The sequence below is a fragment of the Colobus angolensis genome, unplaced genomic scaffold (genome assembly GCF_000951035.1).
Source record: "Colobus angolensis palliatus isolate OR3802 unplaced genomic scaffold, Cang.pa_1.0 Scaffold34, whole genome shotgun sequence".
NCBI lineage: Eukaryota > Metazoa > Chordata > Mammalia > Primates > Cercopithecidae > Colobus > Colobus angolensis.
The window spans coordinates 3,427,930-3,453,612 of NW_012116710.1; the positions used below are offsets into that span (position 1 = coordinate 3,427,930).

At 41.9% G+C, this 25,683-nt stretch overlaps 1 protein-coding gene across 4 annotated transcripts in view; it reads left to right on the plus strand.

The window, feature by feature from the left end:
* Positions 1–25,683, plus strand: part of PPARG (peroxisome proliferator-activated receptor gamma) — a 153,284-nt gene that overhangs the window by 121,903 nt on the left and 5,698 nt on the right. For all 4 annotated transcript variants that reach the window (XM_011952323.1, XM_011952322.1, XM_011952320.1 and 1 more), the window contains one exon: positions 13,401–13,851. In XM_011952323.1, the coding sequence (XP_011807713.1) occupies positions 13,401–13,851 (451 nt within the window). The remainder of the gene's footprint in view (positions 1–13,400; positions 13,852–25,683) is intronic.

The following is a 25,683-nucleotide window of genomic DNA, read 5'->3' on the forward strand; positions in this document are numbered from 1 at the left end:
GAGGTTGCAGTGAGCTGGGATTGTGCCACTGCACTCCCACCTGGGCGACAGAGCGAGACTCTGTCTCAAAAAAAAAAAAAAAAAAGTTGTTACACCGTATTTTTTTATTTGTCTTTTTTTTTTTAATCATTGTTTTATTTATTTATTTTAGAGACAGAGTCTTGCTCTCACCCAGGCTAAAGTGTAGTGGCTGTATCATGACTCACTGCAGCCTCTAACTCCTGGACTCAAGGGATCCTCCCACCTCAGCCTCCTTAGTAACTGGGATTAGAGGCACACTCCACCATGCCCAGCTAATTATTTTTATTTTTATTTTTGTAGAGACAGGGTCTGTCTATGTTGCCCAGGCTGTTCTCAAATTCCGGGCCTTAGGCAATCCTTTCACTTCAGCCTCCCAAGGTGCTGGGATTACAGGTGTGAGCCACCATACCCAGCCCATATTATTTTTTATTGGTTCTTTTTTCCAAATATTTTCAATCCACAGTTGGTTGAATCTGTAGATGTGGAACGTGCAGGTATGGAGGGCCAACTGCATAAGGAATTCTATCTGAGCAAAGTGGTCAGGAGGTTCACAGAGGATTTTGAAGGAATATGCTATCTGGGGTTTCTTTTCATTGTATTTCAAATTACAGTAGACAAGGGCTTAATATGTGTGAGAAATTGTACTAAGTGCTGAGGATACAATAATGAACAAGATTCCTGCCTTTGTGGAGATTATATGGCAAGGGAGGAAATAAAACATTATAGATTAATTCCTGTGATCAGTGCTGTGAGATGAGGTCATATCCTGAGGGACCCAGACAAGCCTAGCACCAGGGGCTGGGGTCACCAGTAGATAAAAATATGAACAACCATGCCTCAGCCCCATAAAACAACACAGAAAGAAAATGGGGAAGAGTGAGTAGGGAAGCAGGATTTTTGACCAAAACCTCCCAGTTTAAAGGTTTCTATATGAAGAGGCCATGTACCAAGGATATATTTACTGAAAGTATCTAAATATAGGCTAATTCAATTTAAAGGAATCCCAAATGAGAGGTAAGATTTTCTTCTCCTCTAACTCCCAAGTCTAGTCTCTAAGGAGGCCCCTACAAAACAGTAGTTGTATTAGTCAGCGATAAAATTTATTTAGAGTCAATGGAAATGCATTTATGAATTTGAGACTCAAGGGTACGTGTCAATTTCTTGGGAAAATCCAAGGTAATTTTCACGGAGTACTCAGATGGGAAAGTTGTCATGTGCTGTCATGTCTCATGGTAGAGATGCTACCCTTAGCATAATAACATATAAAAGAACCATCTCTGGCTGGGCACGGTGGCTCACGCCTGTAACCCCAACACTTTGGGAGGCTGAGGTGAGCAAATCACTTGAGGTCAGGAGTTTGAGACCTGCCCAGACAACATGGTAAAACCCTGTCTCTACTAAAAATATAAAACTGAGCCAGGCATGGTGGCGCACCCCTTGTAATCCCACCTACTCGGGAGGCTGAGGCAGGAGAATCGCTTGAACCCAGGAGGTGGAGGTTGCAGTGAGCTGGGATTGTGCCACTGCACTCCAGCCTGGGTGACAGAGCACGACTCCATCTCAAAATAATAAAATAAAATAAAAGAGCCATCTCTTTGTTCTGGGATTCAGCAGAGACAGAGTCTTGCTAGAGACGTAAATGAATATGACAGTCTCTGTGCTCAAGGAGCATATAGTCTAGTGAAGCCAATCACCATAAAAACACATGGCTGTGATACCACGTCGTGAGTGTAAGAACAGAGCTATGTATGCATGGGGAACAGTGGACATTATGGCCAGTTACCCTTATTGTGGGAAACATAGAACCTAAAGTGTGCCCCCAAAGGAACATGATTCAAACTAATATTTTGCTGAACATATTGGTAAGAAGGAAAGAAAACATATCTGAGTTGAAAAGTTACAGTTTATTTTTTCCCCAGACTAGTCCCCACTAACCCCTCTTACATTTTCCTCATTGCTTTTCTTTCTTTCATTACCTTTTTTCACACTTCTTCACCCTACAGGCCACCAGTTTGTCTTTCTGACAAACATCATTAAGTGGTATCTCTGGAGAGTCGGGAGATAACTATGGTTTCTGTAAAACTGCTCTCTGGACTAGTAAGATGTGATAAAGCACCATCCGTATTTCTTTTTAACAGAGACAAACAGATCATACAAACTCCCTGAGAACAAAGCCTATGTCTGTACAACTTTGAATTCTGCACAGTTTCGTATTTTAATTTGTGAAACGTGTTGATCCTTCTAGTGCCCTGACCTTAGGTCAAGTGCTGGGGATGCAAAGAAGGTGACCTTTGAATTGGGTCTTGAGGGATGAATAGGAGTTGGTTCTCAATTATTTCACGTTTAAGTCGACATACTTTCCTCCCTTTGCTAAACTCTTGAATTCTTTTGCTTTCTCAGCAGGATTATGCATTAACTTTTAAAAATTAAAGTGAACAGTTTAATTTTTACTGATGGTCTGTGCTACTTTTATAAAAACATGAGCAAACTGGTAGACAGAAACCAGAACTCGAGAGCAGTGGAGGAGGAGATGCTTCTACTGTGTGGGAACGAGGGCTGGGAGAGCACAGTGTATGTTCAGAGCAGTAGTAATCCAATGATTCATCCTGTCGTTCCTCTTCCTCTATAGCCATCAGGTTTGGGCGGATGCCACAAGCCGAGAAGGAGAAGCTGTTGGCGGAGATCTCCAGTGATATCGACCAGCTGAACCCAGAGTCCGCTGACCTCCGGGCCCTGGCAAAACATTTGTATGACTCATACATAAAGTCCTTCCCGCTGACCAAAGCAAAGGCGAGGGCGATCTTGACAGGAAAGACAACAGACAAATCAGTTAGTTCTCTTCTGCTGTCTTCATTGGGGGAGGCTGGGAGTTGTTTTGGGTTTCTGTTTCTTTGAGTAAATGGTTTACTGTGCTATGAATGCACATGCAGAATATTGTTCAACTGTTGGCTGTTAACATATTGCAGACTGAGTCTGAAACACAGGAAGTGTTTTCAGATAGCGTAAGTAAACATTATTTTGAAGAGGGAGAAAAGTCCATGAAGTCTTTGAGAATAGTGTTAGAATGTATTGGTCATCCTAACTTTAATGAATGAACTTAAGCCCCCTCAGCCTATCACCCTCTTTTAGAATCCATCTCTTTTCTCGGCATCAAAATAACTGGCCACAGCAATATTCATTCAAGCAGCCTTGCTTTTCTCTGGGAACAGCCTGACCTAGATTTAGAAAATGTATTGAATCCCACTATTTCACCTTTCAGGAGAACTACCAGAGTTACCTTTTTTTTTTTTTTTTTTTGGGACGTCGTCTCGCTTTGTCACCCAGGCTGGAATGCAGTAGCACAATCTCAGCTCACCACAACCTCTGCCTCCCAGGTTCAAGCGATTATCATGCCTCAGCATCCGGAGTAGCTAGGATTATAGGCATGCACTACCATGCCCTGCTAATTTTTGTGTTTTCAGTAGAGGGGGGTTTCGCCATGTTCGTCAGGCTGGTTTAGAGTTACCTCTTAGGGAAGTTCAACATGGGGCATAAAATAGATTCTAGATATTAGGTGACCTTTCTTTCCTTGTAGCATTCTTGATTATTCCGGGGCAACTAGAAGCTCTGTCCTTTTATTACATATGGAATTTTATCTTCTGCAAGGCTTTGAGCTATCTGGGCCACTTCAGTGGACTCTCCAACATCTGTTCACTCATTGAGCAGCACCATTTAGAAAACCCAGAATGGGTTGTAACTGTTACTAAGTTAGGTTTTCCAAGCAGCAGAGCTCTTCCCTGACTGGAAACTGAGAAAACAACATGGAATTATAGAATAAAATTGTGCCTGAATTCTAGTCCCAATTCTGCCATCAGTTTGGATGACCTAGATCATGTCTCTGTACCTCAGTTTTTGTTTTTGTTGTTTGTTATTTATTTATGTATTTGTTTGAGACAGTCTCGCTCTGTCGCCAGGCTGGAGTGCAGTATTGCCATCTCGGCTCACTGCAACCTCCGCCTCCCTGGTTCAAGCAATTCTCCTGCCTCAGCCTCCTGAGTAGCTGGGACTACAGGTGCCCACCACCATGCCCAGCTAATTTTTTTGTAGTTTTAGTAAACATGGGGTTTCACTATGTTGGCCAGGATGGTCTTGATCTCCTGACCTCATGATCTGCCCGCCTCAGTCTCCCAAAGTGCTGGAATTACAGGCACAGCCACCATGCCCGGCCTTGTAGCTCAGTTTTTAATGACAGGGTTTGGCTTTGATTCTGATGTCTGCACAATGCTCCTAGGGCTGTAAGAACTGCAGAACACACTCAGAAGACACTGTCCCAACCATGGAAAGCCCTTGTATGCACTCATTTATTTTCACGTGAACACCTCCCAGAGAGTTATGCAATTATTTGATGGATATGTGTAACTTTTCCCCTATTCAAATATATTGTGGGGAAAATCTCATTAACCTTTCATGTATTTTGATGACTATCTCAAGATGGTAGTTCTTCTGTTTAGCTAAACCATTTAGTAAGAGAATCAGTTAATAGAAAAAGGAAACTTGTGGCATAGAGCCATACACTGATAAGGACAAAGAGTTTTCCGATTTGCAAATAGGTCTTTAATACCTCAACATTAATATACCTGGATTCAATTCTTTACAGTATAAAAAAAACCTTGCACATTTATTAGGTTCGAGTCACATTGCCACCTGACTACTGCTATTATTATCCTCTTTATTTTAGAGATGAGGAAAATAAAGTCCAGAGAGGTTAAACATTTTGCCCTAAGACCCCACAGCAAGTGTGTAGAAGACCTGGGACTATAATGCAGGTTTTCTGGCCTCTAGTTCAGAAGATTTGTAGCGTGCTAGCCTCTCAGCGCAGTACTTTAGGAAGCTAGTCTTTCCCGCTTGCTGTCAGTGAGCCAGGGAGACATAACACACTGAGAAAGCTTCGCTCTGAGAAAACTTTCTGTGATTGTTTTTTCTCAGTTTTTAGAACAGTAGGAATTTTTCACCTTATCTGCTGTCCTAATATATTCACAATTGGAAAAAATTTGTGCTGTTTCAGTTCTTTTCAAATTACAAAAGTCCTTGACTAGGACTGCTGGCTTTTACATGCACAGGACTGCACAACACTGGTGATCATAAAGCTCATTCGTTCAATGAGAAAATTGGCCATAGCAAATCAAAAACAAATGAAGACCTCTGCGTAGCTGATTGGACTACAGAAAATAAACCATTCATATCCAGAAAGAAAAAAATAAAAGGATTGCTGAAAAGGAAAGAGCCCTAAAGCAAACTATCTACAGTTTTGGTTAGTTTTCTTTTTTTTTTTTTTTTTGAGGTGGGGTCTTGCTCTGTTGCCCAGGCAGCAGTGCCTTGTTATATTGGCCAGGCTGGCCTTGGACTCTGGGCTCAAGCAGTCCTCCCACCTTAGCCTCCCAAAGAGCTGGTATTACAGGTGTGAGCCACCAGCCATCGTTAGTTTTCATCAACTGCTTTCTCACCTTCTTTTCATCCTCCAATTCGTACCTACAATCCTTATTAGAAATCCTGTCAATTTAGTAGTACCAGAAAGTCAGGCAAAAGACTGAAAAAAAAAAAAAGCCTCGGTGCTCAAGAACTTAAAATTACACTACTGATGTCCAACGTGCTCTTATCTGTGTCACCGGAGGACACACTCAAGATACCTCACTCCAGTTGACTCCTTGGCTCTAAATCTTTGAGTTAAAAAATAAGGAGGTTCTTTATGGAATAAACAGATATTAAGTTATTTAAAGGAAAGGGCTACAAAATGCTTGATTATGGGCTTTTCAAGTCAGAGGCCAAACGTTTATCATTTTCTTCCAGTAACTAGGACTGGGTCTTGCCCCTAATAGTTACTCAGACTATATTTGCTTAATTGAATTAAACATGGTTGCCTATGCCCTTTGAAATTGTGGACTTTCAACAGAGGGCCTCTAACTAGCCCAATATTTGCTTACCAAACTGCACATTATTGATGATCTGGATTCAGGCAGGATCTGGAAAAAGAGAGACTGGGCCAAATTAAAATAATCTGTTCACTGATGACACAAAACTAAACTACAGTTGTTTGGCACCCTCTCTTCTCCTTATCTTGCAAAATCAAATTAAACACTAGTGGAAAGAAACAGTTCAGAGAGGAATATGGTAAAGGAAAAAAAAAAAAATGTGATTTCCAATGCAACTAGAGATTTGTTCTTTATCTACATGGTCATGTTATTCATTTGATAGCATCTCTCTCAGGGGTGTTATGTTATCTCTTGGCCAGGACTCATGAAAGTTAAGATTTGCATTGATAGGAAAAGTTTTGCAGAAATGTGGACTCTTGAGAGGGTGGGAGGTATACAAAAGTGGCTATGGCTGTGCAGCAGAGCAATTTGCGTTTCTTATACACCCTGCTTGAGACTGATGTCATTAGTGTTGGTTAGGCCAAGGCTGGGGGAGGCTACTCAGAATAGTGGGTTACCAGTTACCCAGAACCTTTGGAAAAGGAAATGACTTGATTCAAGAGGCCATTCTTTAAATGTATCATTCTCCTCAATTTCACCATTGTAGAATGCCTGCTGCCTGCTCAGCGTTTGCCTCCAGGCAGACCAGGACTCCTTCCCCTCCCCATCTAAACTTCCTTCTCCTGGATCTTATTCCCTAGGGCCACTTGCACCTTTCAAAATGGGTAAACTGAATTCCCCTGCTCCCCTTCTACCAACTTTAACATCACGTCCTTGGTATAGGATGCCCTACTTTTCATTGTTTTGCCTAAATAAGAATATGCTTGGGAATTTTAGGCTTAGGGCCAGGAAAAGATGGGATATGGAATTGTCAGCTATGGATTGCCGGACAAGAAATTTTAGGAGCAATAGACCTTTTAACCATCCTCAGTAGGATGGAACTGACTGTCCCCACAACCCATTTCCCTTTCAGTGGCTTGCTCCAGCCAAGGCCCCTTATTTAAGAGGTCTTTCTGCACTCTGAAAACCATGCATATGCCAGAACTAGGTGCTCTGTTTCATGAAGGCAGTTTGATAACTGAATGGACTTTGGAAGTGCCCAGTGTTTGACTATTACCCTGGTGTGATGATCACACTGGGTGTATCATTGTCACATGATCCAATGTTTGTTGGTGAAAATAAACAGTGGTTTTCAAAAACCATTTTCAGTGCCATGGTTTGTCATAAAACAATAAATAGAAAAACGCTTGATGTGCCTGCCAACTTTTCACCCCCTATCTAAGAGATGGCGAAGCTCTGGCTGCACTCTATCTGCAAATAAAGAATAAAACTCTTTATTTGTGCTATATTGGACTTTGGGTTCCAAAGCATCACATTGTTTATGGTAGGTACATGTAGAGTCACTGTTTTTATAATTCTAAGAGCAAACTGGTGCCATTGGAAAAAATGGTCTTTCTAAATAGTGTGTGAAATATGAAACTAGTGAAGAATAAAATCAATATGGAAATGTAAACTTGTATGAAAACATTTCCTTACCCATTTAAGTTTGTGCATTCTGAAATTTACAATGGCCATCAAACCCAGTGACTCAAAGCTATTGGAAAGGTATCTGTCCTGTTAAATCCTACACTTACAGCTAAACAACATGTGGGCTCTTTTCCCTTTATCTCTGGAAAAGCCCGAGTGAGCTGGAATTTGCTCCCCAAAGGAAAGACATCAGGCAGAATCCTCAGAGAAAGGGGCTTAGGGACCCCAGTAGAAATAAAATCAGGATAATAGTGCCAATTCGTTTCTGGGGCTGCTGGAGAAGTTAGGCTTCTGGGATCATTCATTGATCTATCAATATTAATAAAATAAATTCTTCTATTGCCAGGACTGTCAAGAATAGCTAAAGATATAAAAGATCTGAACCAGTTTCTTTCAGAGAATAAGTTAAAAATAATATTTTTAGAGTTAAAAAGAAAAGCACTTGGATTTTTTTTCCAATGGTTGGACTCAGTTGGCCAGTACCCTTGCTTGCCTGCTGAATAACTCTTTGGCTGGCAATTGATTTTTTTAAGAGCTGTGGTTATGTGCTAGTTCATTACAGTGTGAATCATTCTTCATGTTAAGTTTTCATTTGTTTGTCTTAAATCTCCAAACCCTGCAGGAAAGCAGAATATGTTTGACAGCTTTCAAACTTCACTTCTATCACACACAGCACTCCACCAGCACCTCTAGGAAACAGTCATTCAAAAGGCATTGCCCCAAGACCCCAGCATGTAAGAGCGTTAGTTTAAAATCTCCAGTTCATCCTAGAATAATCATTTTAAAAGGAAAAAAAAAAGTGAGGAAGTCCTATAGAAAGCAATGGAAAGGGAAAAGTTCTCAACCCAGAATCAGGGCTTAGGTTCTAGTTCCTGGTTTGCTATAAATGGCACTTTGACTTTGGAATGTCTCTGGCTTCCGTTTATTCATTAGTCAGAGAATGATGGGGCAGATTATTTCTGAAGACCCCTTATGTCCTATAAAGCTCATGGTTCTCAACAAGAGGGAAACAGGAACAACGGGCAGAAACCAAAAAGAGGCTGAGGAAACCAAACCAATGAGTTTTGGATTGTAGCTAACCAAGGAGAACCGTGATGAAAGTCAGATGTATAAAAAAGAAGAAGGAAACAAAATGAAGAAGATGAGCCCTAAGAATTCAGTATTTTGCCCTGGTAAAACTAGGAACATCAGGAAAGCCACACTCGATGAGGCCCACATTTTTCCAAGCCAGTTTTTACTCTGACAGGGTTACCTCAAGTGATTGTTTGAGAGAGGGTAGAGGGGTTGACTACACTCATTCAATCTGCCAAATTAGAAAAGTCACCCAGAATACCCTGTGCTTTTTGAGTGATTTTCATGTTTATGAAAATTCCTTAGCTTGCTATTTTGTTACTCAAAAGTATTATAAACATAGAGCATTTATGTATAATACCTTTCATAACTCATGTTAAAATGCTGATGTTATTGGATTTCTTAGGAACAGTACTGTTCTATTTCTCCATTCAAAAAGGTTAAAAAAATTAATTACTGTATTTTCATCATTAATCCCATTTCCCCCATTGTCTTTGTATTCTACGTAGGAAGCGTGCCATAATTGAATTTACTAATCTATATAAAACTACTTTTAATCCCATTCTGAAAATCAAAATATATTTTTGAAAATCAAAATATGTCAAAATTGAAACTCAAAATGTGCCAAAATATTGAAAATTTAAATATATCAAAATTAATTATATTTGATGTATCCCTCAAAAAATTGATTTCTCCTAACAGAAATCTTTTTGCTTTCCTGGAAAAACACTGGGTTCAAGTGCAGCTTTCTTTTTCTGTTCTGGTCTGTCCAGTATATGAAAAGCACAAGCACACAATGACCAGTGACAGATTCGCTATGAAGCTAATGAAGCTTCATGGGGCCCTTCGCTTGTGCAGAGCTCCTTCCAGTGCTTGGGGAAGGGCCCAAGCAATTTTATTCTCATAATTTGTAATGCCTTCCTTAGAGAGGCCCCACTACTGTGTACATTTTATGCACCACAAAACCTGAATTCACCCCATCATGTCCTAGTTGTAATTAAGCTTTCCTTCCTGTTAAGGAGGGACGCTTACCCAGCCATTTGATGTAGGGTCTGAAGATAAATACACTATTAGCCCCAAACTAGAAGTGTTAAATCATTAAGACAAAATTTGAGAATGATACGGCTGCTATAATGGCAATCTTTGGATAATACTGTCCAAGCTGATGGAAAGTGTAAGGACTCCACTTTGCTTTGTAAAAAATGCAAAAACACGGCCGTGGAAGTGCAGTACATTTTGTATGGAACATTGTACCACATTGTACCAAATGTCATGTTAAATTAATGATTCAAGATAAAATTATGCAGACCAAATTTGACCAGGGTTTTAAAAGGTTCTCTCTCCATGAAGCAGGCTGGCCACGATCTTCTCTCTAGGTTTGAAGGTAAAGAGGTTCCCTATGAAATATGAAAGTAACGCCTAAGTGAACTGTCTGCAATCTAAGAATTGGTGAATTGGTTGCAAAGAAAGGCAGACCACGCCCACCCAGGGATCTCTCTTGCAGTTTGATAGAGAAAGAATCTATGCAGCCTTCAGAAATGCAGTGGAAACAGTATAATCAGATATGACTAGAAAAAAAAAAAAACAACTGGTGTTCATTTGCATGTCAACACCCAGAATTCTCTGCTAGTTCACCTCTTCTTCAGAATGCAGAAAGGACTGAAAAAGCTGAAATGGAGCCTGGCGCAGTGGCTCATGCCTGTAATCCCATCACTTTGTGAGGCCAAGGTGGGTGGATCACCTGAGGCCAGGAGTTCAAGACCAGCCTGGCCAACATGGCGAAACCCCGTCTCTACTAAAAAAAAAAAAAAAAAAATAGCCTGCCGTGGTGGTGGGTGCCTGTAATCCCAGCTACTCTGGAGGCTGAGGAGAATCGCTTGAACCCGGGAGGTGGAGGTTGTAGTGAGCCTAGATCGCGCCATTGCACTCCAGCCTGGGCAACAGGAGCAAAAAAAAAAAAAAAAAAAACTGAAATGGTTTGGCATGATGGTGGGGTGCTGATTCCTCTCTCTGTCCTTGAGTATTTACTGCCAGGAAATCCTGACCAACATCAACTGCCAAGGGGTTAAAGTCACATTGTTGTTAAATTGGGAGAGAAAATTAGCAGGATTTTGTGCCCTGTGTTCAACTATTACAGAGTTTCGAAAACAGGAACCTGGAGCTTTATATGAGGGGACAGGGGAAGTAAAGGGGAAGAGTGACAAGGGTGATTTATCAGGGCATAGTTCCAGATAAATCACTTACATGGAGGTGAAAGAATTTCATGCATATGTTCTGTGCCAAGAAGCCAAATGGTTGAGCAGAAGCTCGTCTGAAAGTTGAAGTGGGCAGTTCTGGGTACAGTCTTTCCACATGTGAAAAGGCGATGATTTTGTATTCATGTTATTTGTACTCCTGCATGTGCAGTTGGTCTTTTCAGGTGTCCAGACCATCATTTTCTCATGACATTAAAGAAAGCCAATAAAGGCTAGTTGTGGTGGCTCACACCTGTAATCCTAGCACACACTTAGAGAGGCCAAAGCAGGACGATTGTTTGAACCCAGGAGTTCAAGACCAGCCCGGGCAACATAGCAAGACCTCATCTCAAAAAATGAAATAATTTTTTTTTAGAAAGTCAGTATTTCATTAATATAAATTATAATACACTATAAAGTGCCTGTAGGACAAAGAAACACGTTTTCTCTAGGTTCTGTGAAAGCATCATTATCCATTCAAATTTTTCTCATAATTAGAACCTGACGTTCTGGAAAAATACAGTAAATTTTCATTGATGTTACTTGCTCTGCCCCCCTTTTATTTCTCCCATTAATAATATTAATCCTGAAAAGAAAAAAAGAAAAAGGAAAAAAACCACCCAAGCGAAATGTTTAAGAAATATGGTACGGACAGTTTGGTCCCTTGAAAAATTAGAGCCACCAGGTAAACCTGTTCTGGGGTTCTCACATCTGTCCCCCTTTGGAGTTTGGTAAGTAGTACAGTTGAAGTGAATTTTTTTGTAACAAAAGTAAAAACTTCCAGAATAACTCCAGTGAAGGGTGTTGATGTGACGTACAAGTTTGGAAATATATTTAACATCTGAGAGTCCTTAATGTTGGTGTTACTTCCTCCAGTGTAAAACAAACTTAATCTTTTAATGAAAATCATAGAGTTCCATAGATATGAATAGAATCTCCAACCAATACATCTTGAAGCCGGCTGCCACGGCCACTCATGCATCTTCTCTGTGCCCATTCAGGAGAGAATTCTCAGCATCTCTGCTCAAAACAATGTTTACTTTTAGTCCATCAGAGACTTCATGTTTGTTGTGCATGCACACTCACAGCTCTCCACACATATGCCCACTCCCCACACACATCCTGCTTCTGAGAAATGCAACTAGAATTTCCTCTGGAGAAGAGGTGGAAACCCCTGATTGAGAAATTTAAGGCCTAGGAAAAGTAAATGACTTTTCTTAAGTCACATAGTTCACCACAGAACCAAAGCTAGACTGCAGATACCCTCAGCTCTTCTTCCAGTGCTTTCAGGTATACAAGTATTTGAACAGGATTCAAGGTTTAACTCCTTATGTGTCTTTCAGTGTATCTGGTGTAAGTAAAATGTTGTCCCTTAGAGCAGCCTTGAGAATTTCTCAATGACTACAAACTTTGGTTAGTTCTGTACAGGGAAGTGAGAGAGAGAGAGAGTCATGACCAAATGACTTAACTTTTGAAAGCAGCCTATTGCAAACTTGAATAACTGGGGCATGTATTTTATTGATTGATTGACCTGTAAGGACAGATATTTTAAAGTATAAATTCAAAACTGTTTTTTGCAGCATTCGCCTATAGGCCTTCTATATCTGCTCTTTGTGAAATAGATGGCTTCCAGAGCATTAAAAAAAGAAATAGACATTTTCTTGGTTTAATAGCTCTAATCTGCTTTCAGAGTGATTTTTTAATAGTTAAGCATATTTTATGTGCACATAGTTTCATTTGTGATCTGAGAGGATTTCATCTAAAACTGAAAAGTTATTACTTATGAGGGAGAACAAAGGAAAAGGAAAAAAAAATAAGAAAAAAAAATTGTTTTAAGCCTGTAAAGTTGCTTTATGTTCAAGTGGGTATTTTCAACCCTGAGTTGCTGAAATGATTTTTTATTGAAAGAAGGTTAAAAGTGTATTTCACTGAAAGCCAAGATAAACAGTAGATTTTGTATCATTTTAAAAATCAACAATTGGCTGGGCAGGGTGGCTCACGCCTGTAATCCCAGCACTTTGGGAGGCCAAGGCAGGCAGATCACTTGAGGCCAGGAGTTCAAGACCAGCCTGGCCGACATGGTGCAAACCTGTCTCTACTAAAAATACAAAAACCAACCGAGTGTGGCAGTGTGTGCCTGTAATCCCAGCTACCCAGGAGGATGAGGCATGAGAATTGCTTGAACCTGGGAAGTGGAGGTTGCAGTGAACCCTGATTGTGCCACTGTAATTCAGGCTGGACAGCAGAGCAAGACTCTGTCTCAAAAGCAAACAAAATAAATAAACAAATAAATATAAAAATCAACAGTGAAGACTCCCCAAACAAAAGAAATTGGGATTCTTAGCCAGTCATAGGTAAAGTGTTATAGTGTAAATTAAAGGGAAAGAAGACCAAAATTGGTGAAATATGTTTGGTCCCAGAAGATAATTAAGATGAATAAAAGAACTTGAGAGTATTTTCTCATTATTAAGCATCTTCAGCTTTAAAGATTTTAGTTAGCAAAGCAAGTTTACATAAAGAAACAGTTTTCTGAACTGGGATGGCATTCACTAAGTTAGAAATCTCCAAGTCACCCATGTTTTCCCTGTTTTATTTGCAGCCATTCGTTATCTATGACATGAATTCCTTAATGATGGGAGAAGATAAAATCAAGTTCAAACACATCACCCCGCTGCAGGAGCAGAGCAAAGAGGTGGCCATCCGCATCTTTCAGGGCTGCCAGTTTCGCTCCGTGGAGGCTGTGCAGGAGATCACAGAGTATGCCAAAAGCATTCCTGGTTTCGTAAATCTTGACTTGAATGACCAAGTAACTCTCCTCAAATATGGAGTCCATGAGATCATTTACACAATGCTGGCGTCCTTGATGAATAAAGATGGGGTTCTCATATCCGAGGGCCAAGGCTTCATGACAAGGGAGTTTCTAAAGAGCCTGCGAAAGCCTTTTGGTGACTTTATGGAGCCCAAGTTTGAGTTTGCTGTGAAGTTCAATGCACTGGAATTAGATGACAGCGACTTGGCAATATTTATTGCTGTCATTATTCTCAGTGGAGGTAAGATTTGTCTTTTGATCCTCTATGAAAGAGGGTGGGATGATGGTGAGATGGCCAAAAGAATTTTGGATTTCCTTATTAGTCTGCATTCTTTGTCACTTTAAGTGCCAATGGCATAATGCCATGAATCACCTCTACACGTGCAAAACGCTGTACCAAGAAAGAGTATCATAAGTTTGCAGTACGAAAGTTATGAGTAACCCAGGATCTTCTCTTTCTTCCCTCAACAATATAGTTTTTCCAGTCAAATGCCCTCTTCTCCTTTTTCTTTTCTTTGTCTCTTTCTTTCCTTTCCAGAAAGGAAGATTAGAGGCCAATCTAATCTTTGGTTCCTGTAAGTAATGGCATGTATGACTTTGCTTAAGACAATGCTTACTTGACGTAGAGAAGGAACTACTGAGTGTTTCTGGTCAAATCATGCTCCTGCCCTACCAACAGTAAGATACTACTTTGAATTGCTTTCGTGATATCAGCAATTAAGGAATACCTACTGACCTCCACCTACTCTCTTGTGTGGATTCCTCTGATGGCTTCCCTTCAGATACCTTTGTGAGGTAGTTGGTTGTGATTAAGAATGCAATCTGAACCGAACACACAACATAGAAATAAATTTAGTTATTTAGCAATTTGTTGTATTTTTGGCCCTGCAAGTACATGATCTGACTAACCAGTTCCAAAAGCCAGATTTTTTACTGAGTGTGACTTTTTTCTTTTTTTTTCCTTCCTTTTTTTTTTTTTTTTTTTCCCTGACTTTTTTCTTTTTTTTTCCTTCCTTTTTTTTTTTTTTTTTGTGAGACAGGGCCTCACTCTGTCACCCAGACTGGAGTGCAGTTGCATGATCATAGCTCACTGCAGCTTCTAACTGCAGTTAGTAAGCTATGATCATGCTACTTCATAAAAGTAATACATAGCCATTTTACAGTTGGGCTCAAGTGATTCTCCCACCTCAGCCCCCTGAGTAGCCAGGACTACAGGGGCACACCAACATGCCCTGCTAATTTTTAAAATTTTTTTGTAGAGATGAGGTCTTGTTATGTTGCCCAGGCTGGCTGGTTTCAGATTCCTGACCTCAAGTGATCTTCTCGCCTTGGTCCCCCAAAGCACTGGGATTATAGGCATAAGCCACCACGCCCAATCTAAACTTTACTTTCAATAGCCTCTCATGAGTAGAAGAAAGTTTTACTTTCATCTCTCTGTACAAAAAAATTTTTTAAGTGGCAATTTTTCCTATTGAAGTGGACTTCAGGTGAGCTTTTTATATGTACTCTACAGTATATCCTCTGTGAAAAACCCATCGGGGGATAGTGGTAAACTGTGTATAACTGCACAATGTATTATAAAGAGCACGATCTTTTGTTGTCCAGTTGAAAGGAGAATGTTTCTGAAATCAGGCGCATAGTGCAGTAGTCATAAGAACAGCAAACATTTATTTAGTATTTGCTGTGTGCCAGGCAGTATTCTAAGCACTTCATGCATATTTATTCAATCCTTACAACAATTCAGGGAAGTAAGGACCATTTTACAAATGAGGAAACCAAAGCACTGAGAGGTTTTCTCATTTGCCTGAGGTCACGTGGCTAGCAAAAGATGGAGACAGGACTGTGAACCAGGCATGCTGGCTCAGACCCTACACTCTCTACCATTACATCATGTGGAATACCGGCCTTTAAATGCCTAGGGTGCAAATAGATCACAATACCCATAGTTTACCTTTGGAGCTGTAAGTCCAGGGTCCAGTTGTGATTCGCTTTAAAAAAACTACTTGATATTATGGCTTTTTATTGTTGTTGTTTGTTTTTTGTTTTTTTTGTTTTTGAGCCAAAGTCTCGCTCTTGTTGCCCAGGCAGGAGTGCAATGGCACGATCTCAGCTCACTGCAACCTCCACCTCCTGGGTTTAAGGGATTCTCCTGTCTCAGCCTCCTGAGTAGCTGGGATTACAGGCACATGCCACCACACTCGGCTAATTTTTGTATTTTTAGTAGAGACGGGGGTTTCGTTATATTGGTCAGGCTAGTCTCGAACTCCTGACCTCTAGTGATCCGCCTGCCTCGGCCTCCCAAAGTGCTGGGATTACAGGCATGAGCCACCGTGCCCGGCCGATATTATGTGTAATAGAACAAAAATATACTACCTGGCATGGTTTAATATCTTGACCAAATCTACTTCCTAAATTAATCCCTGACTCTCTGGTATCTTTGATTAATTCAGCAAAAAAGGATGAGATTCCAGTATATAAGAGGCTTGCCAGAAGAAAAATATTAAATTTTGAAAACCAGTTTGGAAAAACAGTTGATATTATTTCTCTTGTATTTTATTTTACTTCATTTTATTTTATTTTATTTTTTGAAATGGAATCTCATTCTGTCTTGCAGTGGCATGATCTCCACTCACTACAACTGGGTTTTCCTCCACCCAGGTTCAAGCGACTCTCCTGCCTCAGCCTCCCTAGTGGCTGGGATTACAGGAATGTACTACCACACCCAGCTAATTTTTGCATTTTTAGTAGAGACAGGGTTTCACCATGTTGGCCAGTCTGGTCTCAAGCTCCTGACCTCAGATGATCCACCTGCCTCGGTCTCCCAAAGTGCTGGCATTGCAGGCATGAGCCACTGCACCCAGATTATTTATCTACTATTTTAAGGCACATTTTATTTTTAATAAAATTTGGAAATATATTAATATTTAATTTATTTCAAATATTTTTCCTAAGCATACTATATATCCCATGTCTATTCTTTTCACTTAGTCAATTTCCCATGTCATTACATACTCTTCGTTAATACTTTTTGTTAACTTTTTTTTTTTTGAGATGGAGTCTCACTCTGTCGCCCAGGCTGGAATGCAGCGGCGCTATCTCTGCTCACTGCAAGCTCTGCCTCCTGTGTTCACACCATTCTCCTGCCTCAGTCTCCCAAGTAGCTGGGACTGCAGGCGCCTGCCACCACGCCCAGCTAATTTTTTGTATTTTTCATAGAGACAGGGTTTCACCATGTTAGCTAGGATGATCCTGATCTCCTGACCTCGTGATCCGCCCACTTCAGCCTCCCAAAGTGCTGGATTACAGGCATGAACCACCACGCCCAGCCGACTTTTCATTAACTCTTTAAATAAAAGTAATACACAGTCATTTTATAATTGAAAGAGTACAGAAAGGTGTAAGTGAAAAGTAAAGGGCTTTGCCCTCAGGATAAAATAGAATTAACAAAGTCCTATTTTTCCTATCAAGAAGTTTACGTGCACACTCATGTATATAGATATATACATACATATATGTGTATGTTCATAGCAGTTTGTATTCCTACCCACATACACGAAGGGAAGCATTTGAAATGAGCCATTCAAAGGTACTTAGTTTCTACTAGGCAAGGTCTACACAAGAAACAGTCATGAGAATTCTGGGCTTTATGAAGTGAGATCTGAGTCTCAGGCATAGAGGATGAGATCCACCTCCTTGACTGTGCTTCATTAGAGTAAAACAAAATTTCTCAATTAGTTTTTCCTCCTATTCCAGATTTTCCATTCAGCTAAGCAAAAGGCTTTCATCCACTAAACAAATTTCTGATCCTACCCAGTCTTAACAAGAGTGATTCTTTTCTCCTCTGCAGTTTACTCTAAAGTCTATCAATTACTTTGGTGGTTTCAGAAAGAAGTGCTTTTGGTGGGGATCCAGTTGGCCTCATCCTGAGCCAGCTGTGGACTCACAGAAGAACTTCACTTCAGCAAAGGCACTTAGGGCCCCAAACTAAAAGAAAGATGAGCAAGATGTGCATCATCTAAGAGTGGGCGGGGGTAAGGAATTGGGGATTAATGGGGGTGTCCCTAGAGGACCCAAAGAGGAGATTTTTAGATGAAAGTAACTGATTTGACCCAACTCAGTATTTGCTGGGGAAACTGGAGTTGCTACCTAAGATTGCTGCCATTGAACTTCAGCCTTAAAAACTGCTGATACCATTTGATTGGTACTTAGATTTGCCCAGGCTTAGCATCTTTGCTGTTCACTCAGCTCTCAAACCAAGTTGCTGAGAAAGATGACCTAGTTCTTCTCGAGTCTTTCTCCCCTCTCTCCCCCCTGAGCTTGGGGGTAAGAATTAAACTAAATAAAAGGAACAGCAACCTATTGTAGAACCAAAGTTCAGGACTTTGTACCTTTTTAAGAGCATTTCATATACATTCTCTCATTCAATCCTGACAGTGCTCCTAGGCTCTTAATTCTCATTTCGCAGAAAGAAAAGCGAGGGTCATAGACTTAAGCGATTTGTCTAAGATTCAACAACTAGTGCCACAATGGAACTAACATTGAAACATGGGTGTCCTAACTGCCCCCTCTGGCTCTGGCCAGTGGATTGTGGTCAATAAACTCACTCTTGTGTTGGTGGCTGCAACCTGCTCTCTCTTCACTGTATCCCTAAAGTAGGCCCGTATCTAGAAGCCAGGAACAGCGCTTCCTTGGTCATCATGGTAAGCAATAACTTTCCTTGCACTCCCTAGTCTTACTGACAGGCTGGGCGGCGTCAAGAGTAATAAAACTGCCTCCAGCAAAGCCATGTTTGCAACTGGCGCCGCAACATCATGCCAGCCACCTTAGCAAACTCCCAAAACCTACCCAGCAGCCAAAGCCAAGCATAAAGCTCAGTGAAGCTGACAAGCCCCAGGACACTCTGGTGGATGTTTTGCCCCCTTGAGTGTTTGCTGTTTTGTGAAGAAAAAGTCTAGGAGAGTTCCAGCTGGAACTCTGCAACAGGCAAAAGCTCTTTTTGTTAATTCAAAACAGTTTGGAATCCATTTCAGTTCTTCCTAAACCTCCAAGATATGGGGGAGGAAATTCACTGGATTTTACAATATATTTTTCAAGGCAAATTGCCATCTCTGTCCTAATGACAGAGAAGCTGCCGATATCACTACAATGGCCTCAGATGGCAAGTCATCCAGCCTCCTCCTGTGCCCTCCTGAGTCTGGCTTAGTGACGCAGACCACCTCGAGGGCAGCTCCTTCTTTTTCCAGCAGTTCCAGCACTGTTCCTTCTCTGTGAAGCCACTTTGGAGGGCTGTTCTTGGCATGATCATAGACTTTCCTGCTGTTGAGTGGGCAAGGAGAATAGGGTAGAAGCAGGGAAGTTGTTTCATTGCTATGCATTTATAGATCAAAGAGGAGCAGATATTTTATGTTAATTGGATAACACCTAGTTATATCAGGTTAGTAACCTAGGCCCCTGGGACTCCCCCATGGGTCATACCAGATAGATACATTTTTGTAAAATTTGTTGGAATTCAAGTAGAATCAAAGCCTAGTGCTAGCCCAGAATAAGTTATTCAATAAATGCTTGTTGAGTGAATAATGATCTGAAATGATAATAATACTACCTACCATTTGTTGAAAGCTTCAGTATGTGGGAGAATCTGTCCTGGCCACTTTATATACATCCATAATCTGTTTGCGTTTCTTGGTAGGAAGACTGCATGGCTGCAAACATGGACTTTTTTTGCCTCCTTTTTATAGATGGAGAAAATGGAAATTTATAGAGGTTAAGCAGTTTGCCAAAGGTCAAAGAGCTATTAATCAGTGAGGCCAAGTTTCAGACCCAGGCCTCTCAGACTTTGAAACTGGTGCACTTAACCATTAGACCCTGCTGCCTTTTGTGTATTGAGATATGGAAGCATCTCAATTAATTGCTTCGGTCTTGGAGTTCTTTGGCAGTTATCAAAAACTCCCTATTTCCATATTGCCTCCAGATATTGTAATTAAGAATGTCCAAGGCCAGGCACAATGACTCATATCTGTAATCCCAACATTTTGGGAAACCGAATTGGGAGGATCCCTTGAGCCCAGAGGTTTGAGACCAGCCTGGGCAACATAAGGAGACTTCGTCTCTACAAAAATTACAAAAATTAGCCAGGTGTGGTGGTCCATGCATGTGTAGTCCAAGCTACTCTGGAGGCCGAGGCAGGAGGATTGCTTACGCCCAGGAATTTGAGGCTGTAGTGAGCTGTGATTGTGCCACTGCACTCCAGCCGGCAACAGAGTGAGACCCTGTCTCAAAAAAAAAAAAAAGAAAAAGAATCTCCAGATTATAGTTCAGATATTACTTATTAATATCCAGAGTCCTCCTCAAGACACCATTTTAATCTGTCTAACAAAATTAACACCCTAGGTTTTGAAAATTACTTAAGGAAGGAATAGGGCCTGGTGATAGGGCTGAAGACTGGTGTTCTGGTTCTTAAATGTGTTCAGCCAGGAGATAGCTGGAAATAATGGTACTGTTTGCAGCATTCCCCACAAAAATGGACAGTAAACTTTAAATAACTGAGTAAACACATCTCTGCTTAATGAGATACCATCTTATACTAGGTTCTAATATAGATAAGTGGTTGCAGAAAAATGTATGAGAGGAATGTTAAATTGTTGAAATACCATCCAGTCCCTTCATTTCTTCCTGCCCTTCAGAAACACACAGAATAACCCTGACGCAGCCGCCACAGCAGAACACTCACTGCAGCTCACAGAACACCAGTGTTCCATCAGCACTGAGTTTGAGGAGCACTGGGTTTGGGTGCGTTCATCTCTCTTCACTGTCCCATAGCTGTCCTTCAAAATCTTGAAACTGTTCCCAGCTCTAAAATGGAAAGTGTCGTCTTCTCTCTGGAACAAAAGGCTGGGTGCACTTGCTTGAATAGGCCATTGCTTTCCTGGAGGAAACTCCGGCTTATGGAGTCTCTGCTTCTGCACAGCCCAGTGCCTTCCCCCCCCTCTTCATCTGCTACCATCTGCATTACTAGTTAACTGGAGAGGAGACCAAACCCAAAATATTACAAAACATAGATATTAAAAATACTGTGAACAACAATCAGCCCAGTTTCTCCCACCTCTCCTGTACCAGCTAAAGATTTAGCTCCCTCATCTATAGAGTTTTTTTGGACAAGACGGGCTGGTGCCTACATGGTGAAAGTTGTTTTTCTCTCTTTTCTTGTAATATTGCAAATAAACAAGGATATCTGCTTTCTCTTGAGCAGGACGACAGCCAAAGAGTGTTATTGCATAGTTCCTGTCCCCTATCTGGGCTACAATTGTGTCCGAGAGTAATAGCACTTATTTATTAACTGGAAAAGATTTTACGGGCACCCGTGTTGTTTCTGCATAGCTTATGAGGCTCTTCTCTTAGGCCACTCCTCTCACCCTGCCCCCCCAGCTAGTTGGCAGAATGGCTTTGAATAATGACTCGCTTTGAGTTATCTAGAAATGTCCCATTAGTTCACCATTTTCATAACCCCATAGACTTGGTTTGACAAAGCTGAAGTTTATTTATGAGTTCTCAACTGGCACCGAATTTCTAAAAACCAGAGAGCTGAGGGTGGGGATAGAACGATGGGGAGTAGATGAAACATCCTAGAATCATCTGATACACTTTAAACATATACATATACAGGCTTTTGTTGTTTGTAAAATATAGAAGCATCTTTATCTGCGACTGTTGAGAAATAAAACCCCTTCCCCAGCCCAGGCATGGTAGGCTGGGATCATCCCAATGAGCAAGCAAGCAATTGGATTTGCCCTCAGAGACTGACTCTTGGGTCGAATGCTGAGTCATTCCTGTCCCCACACCGGCAGTCCTGGAAGAGGCTCAGCCGGTCAGTCGGGGCTGCTTTCTGGGGTACTTTATCATTTTGGGCTCTCACAATATGTGTTTAAACTCTGAGTGACCCCAGGCAGCCTTCCAGACTGGCACAGTTCACCAAGACGTTCAGACAGATCATCTGCAAGTGAGGAAGAATGAAAACCCAGCACTGGTTCAAGTCACTCCTAACAGATACAGGTAGTGAAGGCATCACTCAGTCCTGGAGAAATCTCTGGAGGGCTCACCAGCGTCACAAGTAGGGAGACCAGAAGAGGCAGGCTGGCACAGTGCAAAGCCTTGGAATCAGAGGAACAGGAGTTCCAAATCCCCACTCTCTTCCTAGATGTATGCTTGCGGCAATTATTTGCCTCCCTGAGCCTTAATTTCCTTATCAGTACCCTGCGCAAACCAAATAACATGATGTGAAGCCTCTGGCACAATGCCCGGGACATGTTCAGCACACAGTAAATGCTAATTTTCCCTTTTGTCCTATATAATATAATTTGAAGCAGCGCCACTCAATCCTGCCAGTCACATTGCTTGAAATGCCACCAACAGTGATTCTTAAGATCCCTTATTACAATATAAATACCTCTAGGAGATATCAGCTAATCGCTTTATCAACTATCACTTTAAGGGGATTAGGTGTGGATTGAGAACAAAACCCAGAAGGAAAGAGATCCTGGAGGAAGGGGAGGGCCTCGAAGTGGGGAGGCTTCGGACGTCCTGTGGCCCCCAAAGGAGACGGAGAATGGCAGGACTGCTGGATCCCCAGCCTTCAGGAATTCCCATGAACTTTTTGGGGACTTCATGTGTTTAGACCATATTTAGAGAGTGTGCCTGTGTTCCGAGATCACAGGTTTTTCTCAGAGACATTGGCAAGGAGGACAACGGGGGAGCGGGGTGGAGAAAAGTCATACCTGGCAGGTTTTAACTTCACTTACTGCCCTTGGTGTGCTGTTGCCATTTCCAGAGGTTGAGGGAGTAAGGAAGGGTAGGAGTTCTTGGTCTTCCCTTCTCTCTTCCTTTCCCTCCCCTTATCCTGCCCAGAGCATCGCAGGGTAGAGCCACCAGCTGGATTCAGGGCATGGAGATGGCAGGTTAGTGGGAGACTTGGAAGGGATCGTTCTTCCTCTTTCAGCACCACCCTTCTTCCTCTACCTCCCACCCCGCATTTCCAGCCCCAGTCAGATTTCTTCTTGGACAGAGAAGAAGCAGAAATGTACATACATCACTAGGCTTAAGCGGGACTGCAGACGGCTCCCCTGGTCCTGACAAAAAGGCGGGGAGCAAACCACGTGGCTGGATGTAAATTGAGTGACCTGGAATGACTAGAACGACAAGGGGCCCCTAACCCCAGGGTGCACAGAGGTAGGGACACAAGGGCTTCCCGGGGTGGGACAGAAATCTCAGGTTCCATTTTCACTCTGAGAGACCCGGAAATGACAGCCCATGCTCACTTTCCACTGGTGGTGCTGTCGAGTGGAGGAGCTTTGAACAGGGCACACAGGAAAGGATTGTCCACCCTGTCACTAGATGGGCTTGTGCTCTGGTTTGTGGTTTGGGAGTTGCATATTGGAGGTGGGAGTAGAGTGTCTGAGATGAGGCAAGTTGAGATGTAATCGCTATTTAATGGGCGGATCAAAGAAAATATTGGCTGGTTTAATTTTATTATGGTTATCCCACTCCACCATCCCGGCCCAGTCATATATATTATTGTTATCAGGCATAGATAGGGGAAGCAATTAAATGTGAAACTGTTATTTAAACCGGTGAGTGTCAGAATGTTAACCCACTTCACAGTGAAGGCTCTCAGCAACATGTGTGTTCACTGCAGAATGTGCTGGTTACAGATGATCTTTATCTGTTTGTCAAAGCATTTGCAAGATCTCTATTTTATGTCATCCCCTTTCCCTGAAAGCAGCAGTAAACTACATTGCTCTTCAAATCATCCATGGCTCAGACCTCTGATTAATGTAAGCTGGCCTTGCTAGCATTCTTATAAATACCCAGCAAGGTGCAGGCCCAGGAATAGAAAGGGGAAAACATCCGGAAAGCAGCGGGGGGCGGGGGTGGAGGGGAGGGAAGGCTGAAGAGAAAGTAAAAAGGATGAAGAAAGCAATAATTGAGGAAGAAAGAATAGGAAAAATATAGAAAGGACCCAAAAAAATCAGAGAAATGAGAGGAAAAGAAAGATAGGAAGAAAATGAGGCAAGGTTACAGAGCAGTAATGAAAATAGTGATAGCTAATTTACTGTGCAACAGACACTGTGCTAAGCACCTTCCCTATGTCCATCAGTCCTCTAAACAACACTATGAGTTAAATTACCGCTACAGCGCCAGTTGTTAAAGTGAGGAAACGGAGGTATAGAAAGGTGAGGGAACTTGCCCAAGGTTACCTAGCTTGCAGAGTTGTAATTCCAACTGCTTCTCACTCAGCTGGTAGTGTGCACCCTTGGCCACACATTAGAATCACCCAGGAACTATTAAAAATCCTGAAGGTCATACCCCAGGCCAAGTGAGTCAGAATCTCTAGGGATGGCTCCCAGGAATTTGTTTGCTTTTTTAGTCTCCCCAGATAATTTTAATATGTAGCCAAAATTGATCATCCCTACACTAGACCAAGCTCCAATTCAAATTTAAATATAAAGAGGACACATGTATAACTTTGCTAAATGATGTTTTCCTATCGGTAGGATGGTGGGAAGGAATTGCTATAGGCCACGCCGTGGTACTTTGCTGAATTCCGTGTAGGCGCACTGTGACTCTGATGGTTGGATCAGAAACGTACCCCCAATTTCCCAGCATCATTTCTTCAAGGAAGTAGTGAATTGGGGCTCCGTGGGTTTTTTGTTTTGTTATTATTCTTAAACCACCTTGTCTACATGCACTCGACTACAGGAATGAGAACTTGCCTGACACCCCAAACGTGTGTCTGCATCAGGCATTATTTTTCTTGAGCTTCTGAATTTCTTCTCTAACCAAAAACAACTCAAAAACCTTCAATTTCCTGACTGTTGATATGCCATCCACCCCTACTTACACTCCTGACCCCAACCCCATGGAAACTGCCTTTATTGGAACGAACACAAGAATTATAATATGTTCTAAAATTCCTCTACCTATTTCATTCTCACCATACGCTTATGAAAGAAATGTCATTGTCTTGAAAACTAAGCCCAAACCCAGAAAGATTAGATGATTTGTCCACAGAAACTTAGTGGAAGAGAGACAGGACTCAAGTCTTCAGTTTCCCAATCCACTGCCTCCTAGAACATGCCTGTGAATTTAGGGAGCAGTGCAATAAAGGAAACTTGAGAGGAAGCGCAAAAGGAAGTTAAATTGCAAAGTACTGAGTTCCCTAAGTAGTCCTGCCTCCCCTCCAGTTTTCAGCCTGCACCTGAGCTAAGGTCTTTCATTGTCTGTGGATCAATTTACAGCTGCCTTGCAATCAATCAGATTTGTGTTTGGTTTTGTTATTTTTTAACGCCCTAGGGACAGTCAGTTTCACTTTAGTCTCTATCAGAGAGCCAACAGGGGAAGATGCGGAAAGCCGGGAGAGCAACTCCTAGAATAGAGACAAAACCCCCCACTTTAGTTTTTCTGCCTCTCCTTCAGGAGACTGCTGTGGTCATCTGGTTCCCTAATTGAGACGCCTCCTGAGAAACTCTGTGCTAGGGAAACACCCAGCCCAGGTGGGCAGATCTCAAGAGGAGCAGAATGTTTGAATCTGCTTCAGATAAACCCTCCACTTCACAGAACCAGATCTGGATAAGATGGAAGCTTTGCCCATAATCAACAGTGCTCTGTAATCAATTCCAGGACCGTGCGGATGGAGACCGGAAAGGTTTCTTTCCCAATTCTTCACAGCCTGGGGAGTAGGGAACTAGTAATTGACTCCAGCCTCCTGGAGTGCTCAGTCCTGGAATCTGAGTCACACACACTTCCCAAAAGGGCCTTCTAGGCAGCCTACCCAAGCAGAGAGGACTCTTGGCCCTGGCCCTACACCAGACTCAACTGTAACCTCAGCAAGGTGCAGGGAGAGGATCTCAGGTGGGCCTCCTGGGAACAGTGCCTTTTCAGGCACTAGGCTGTTGGGAATGGAAAGAGAAGAGAAAGGCCCTGGCACAGTCTGGGTGTTTGGATGGATTTCTGTGGCACAACTGTGGCACCTGGCTTAGCTCAGTAAAGGACTGAATGTGCATGGAACAGAAAGGGAAAG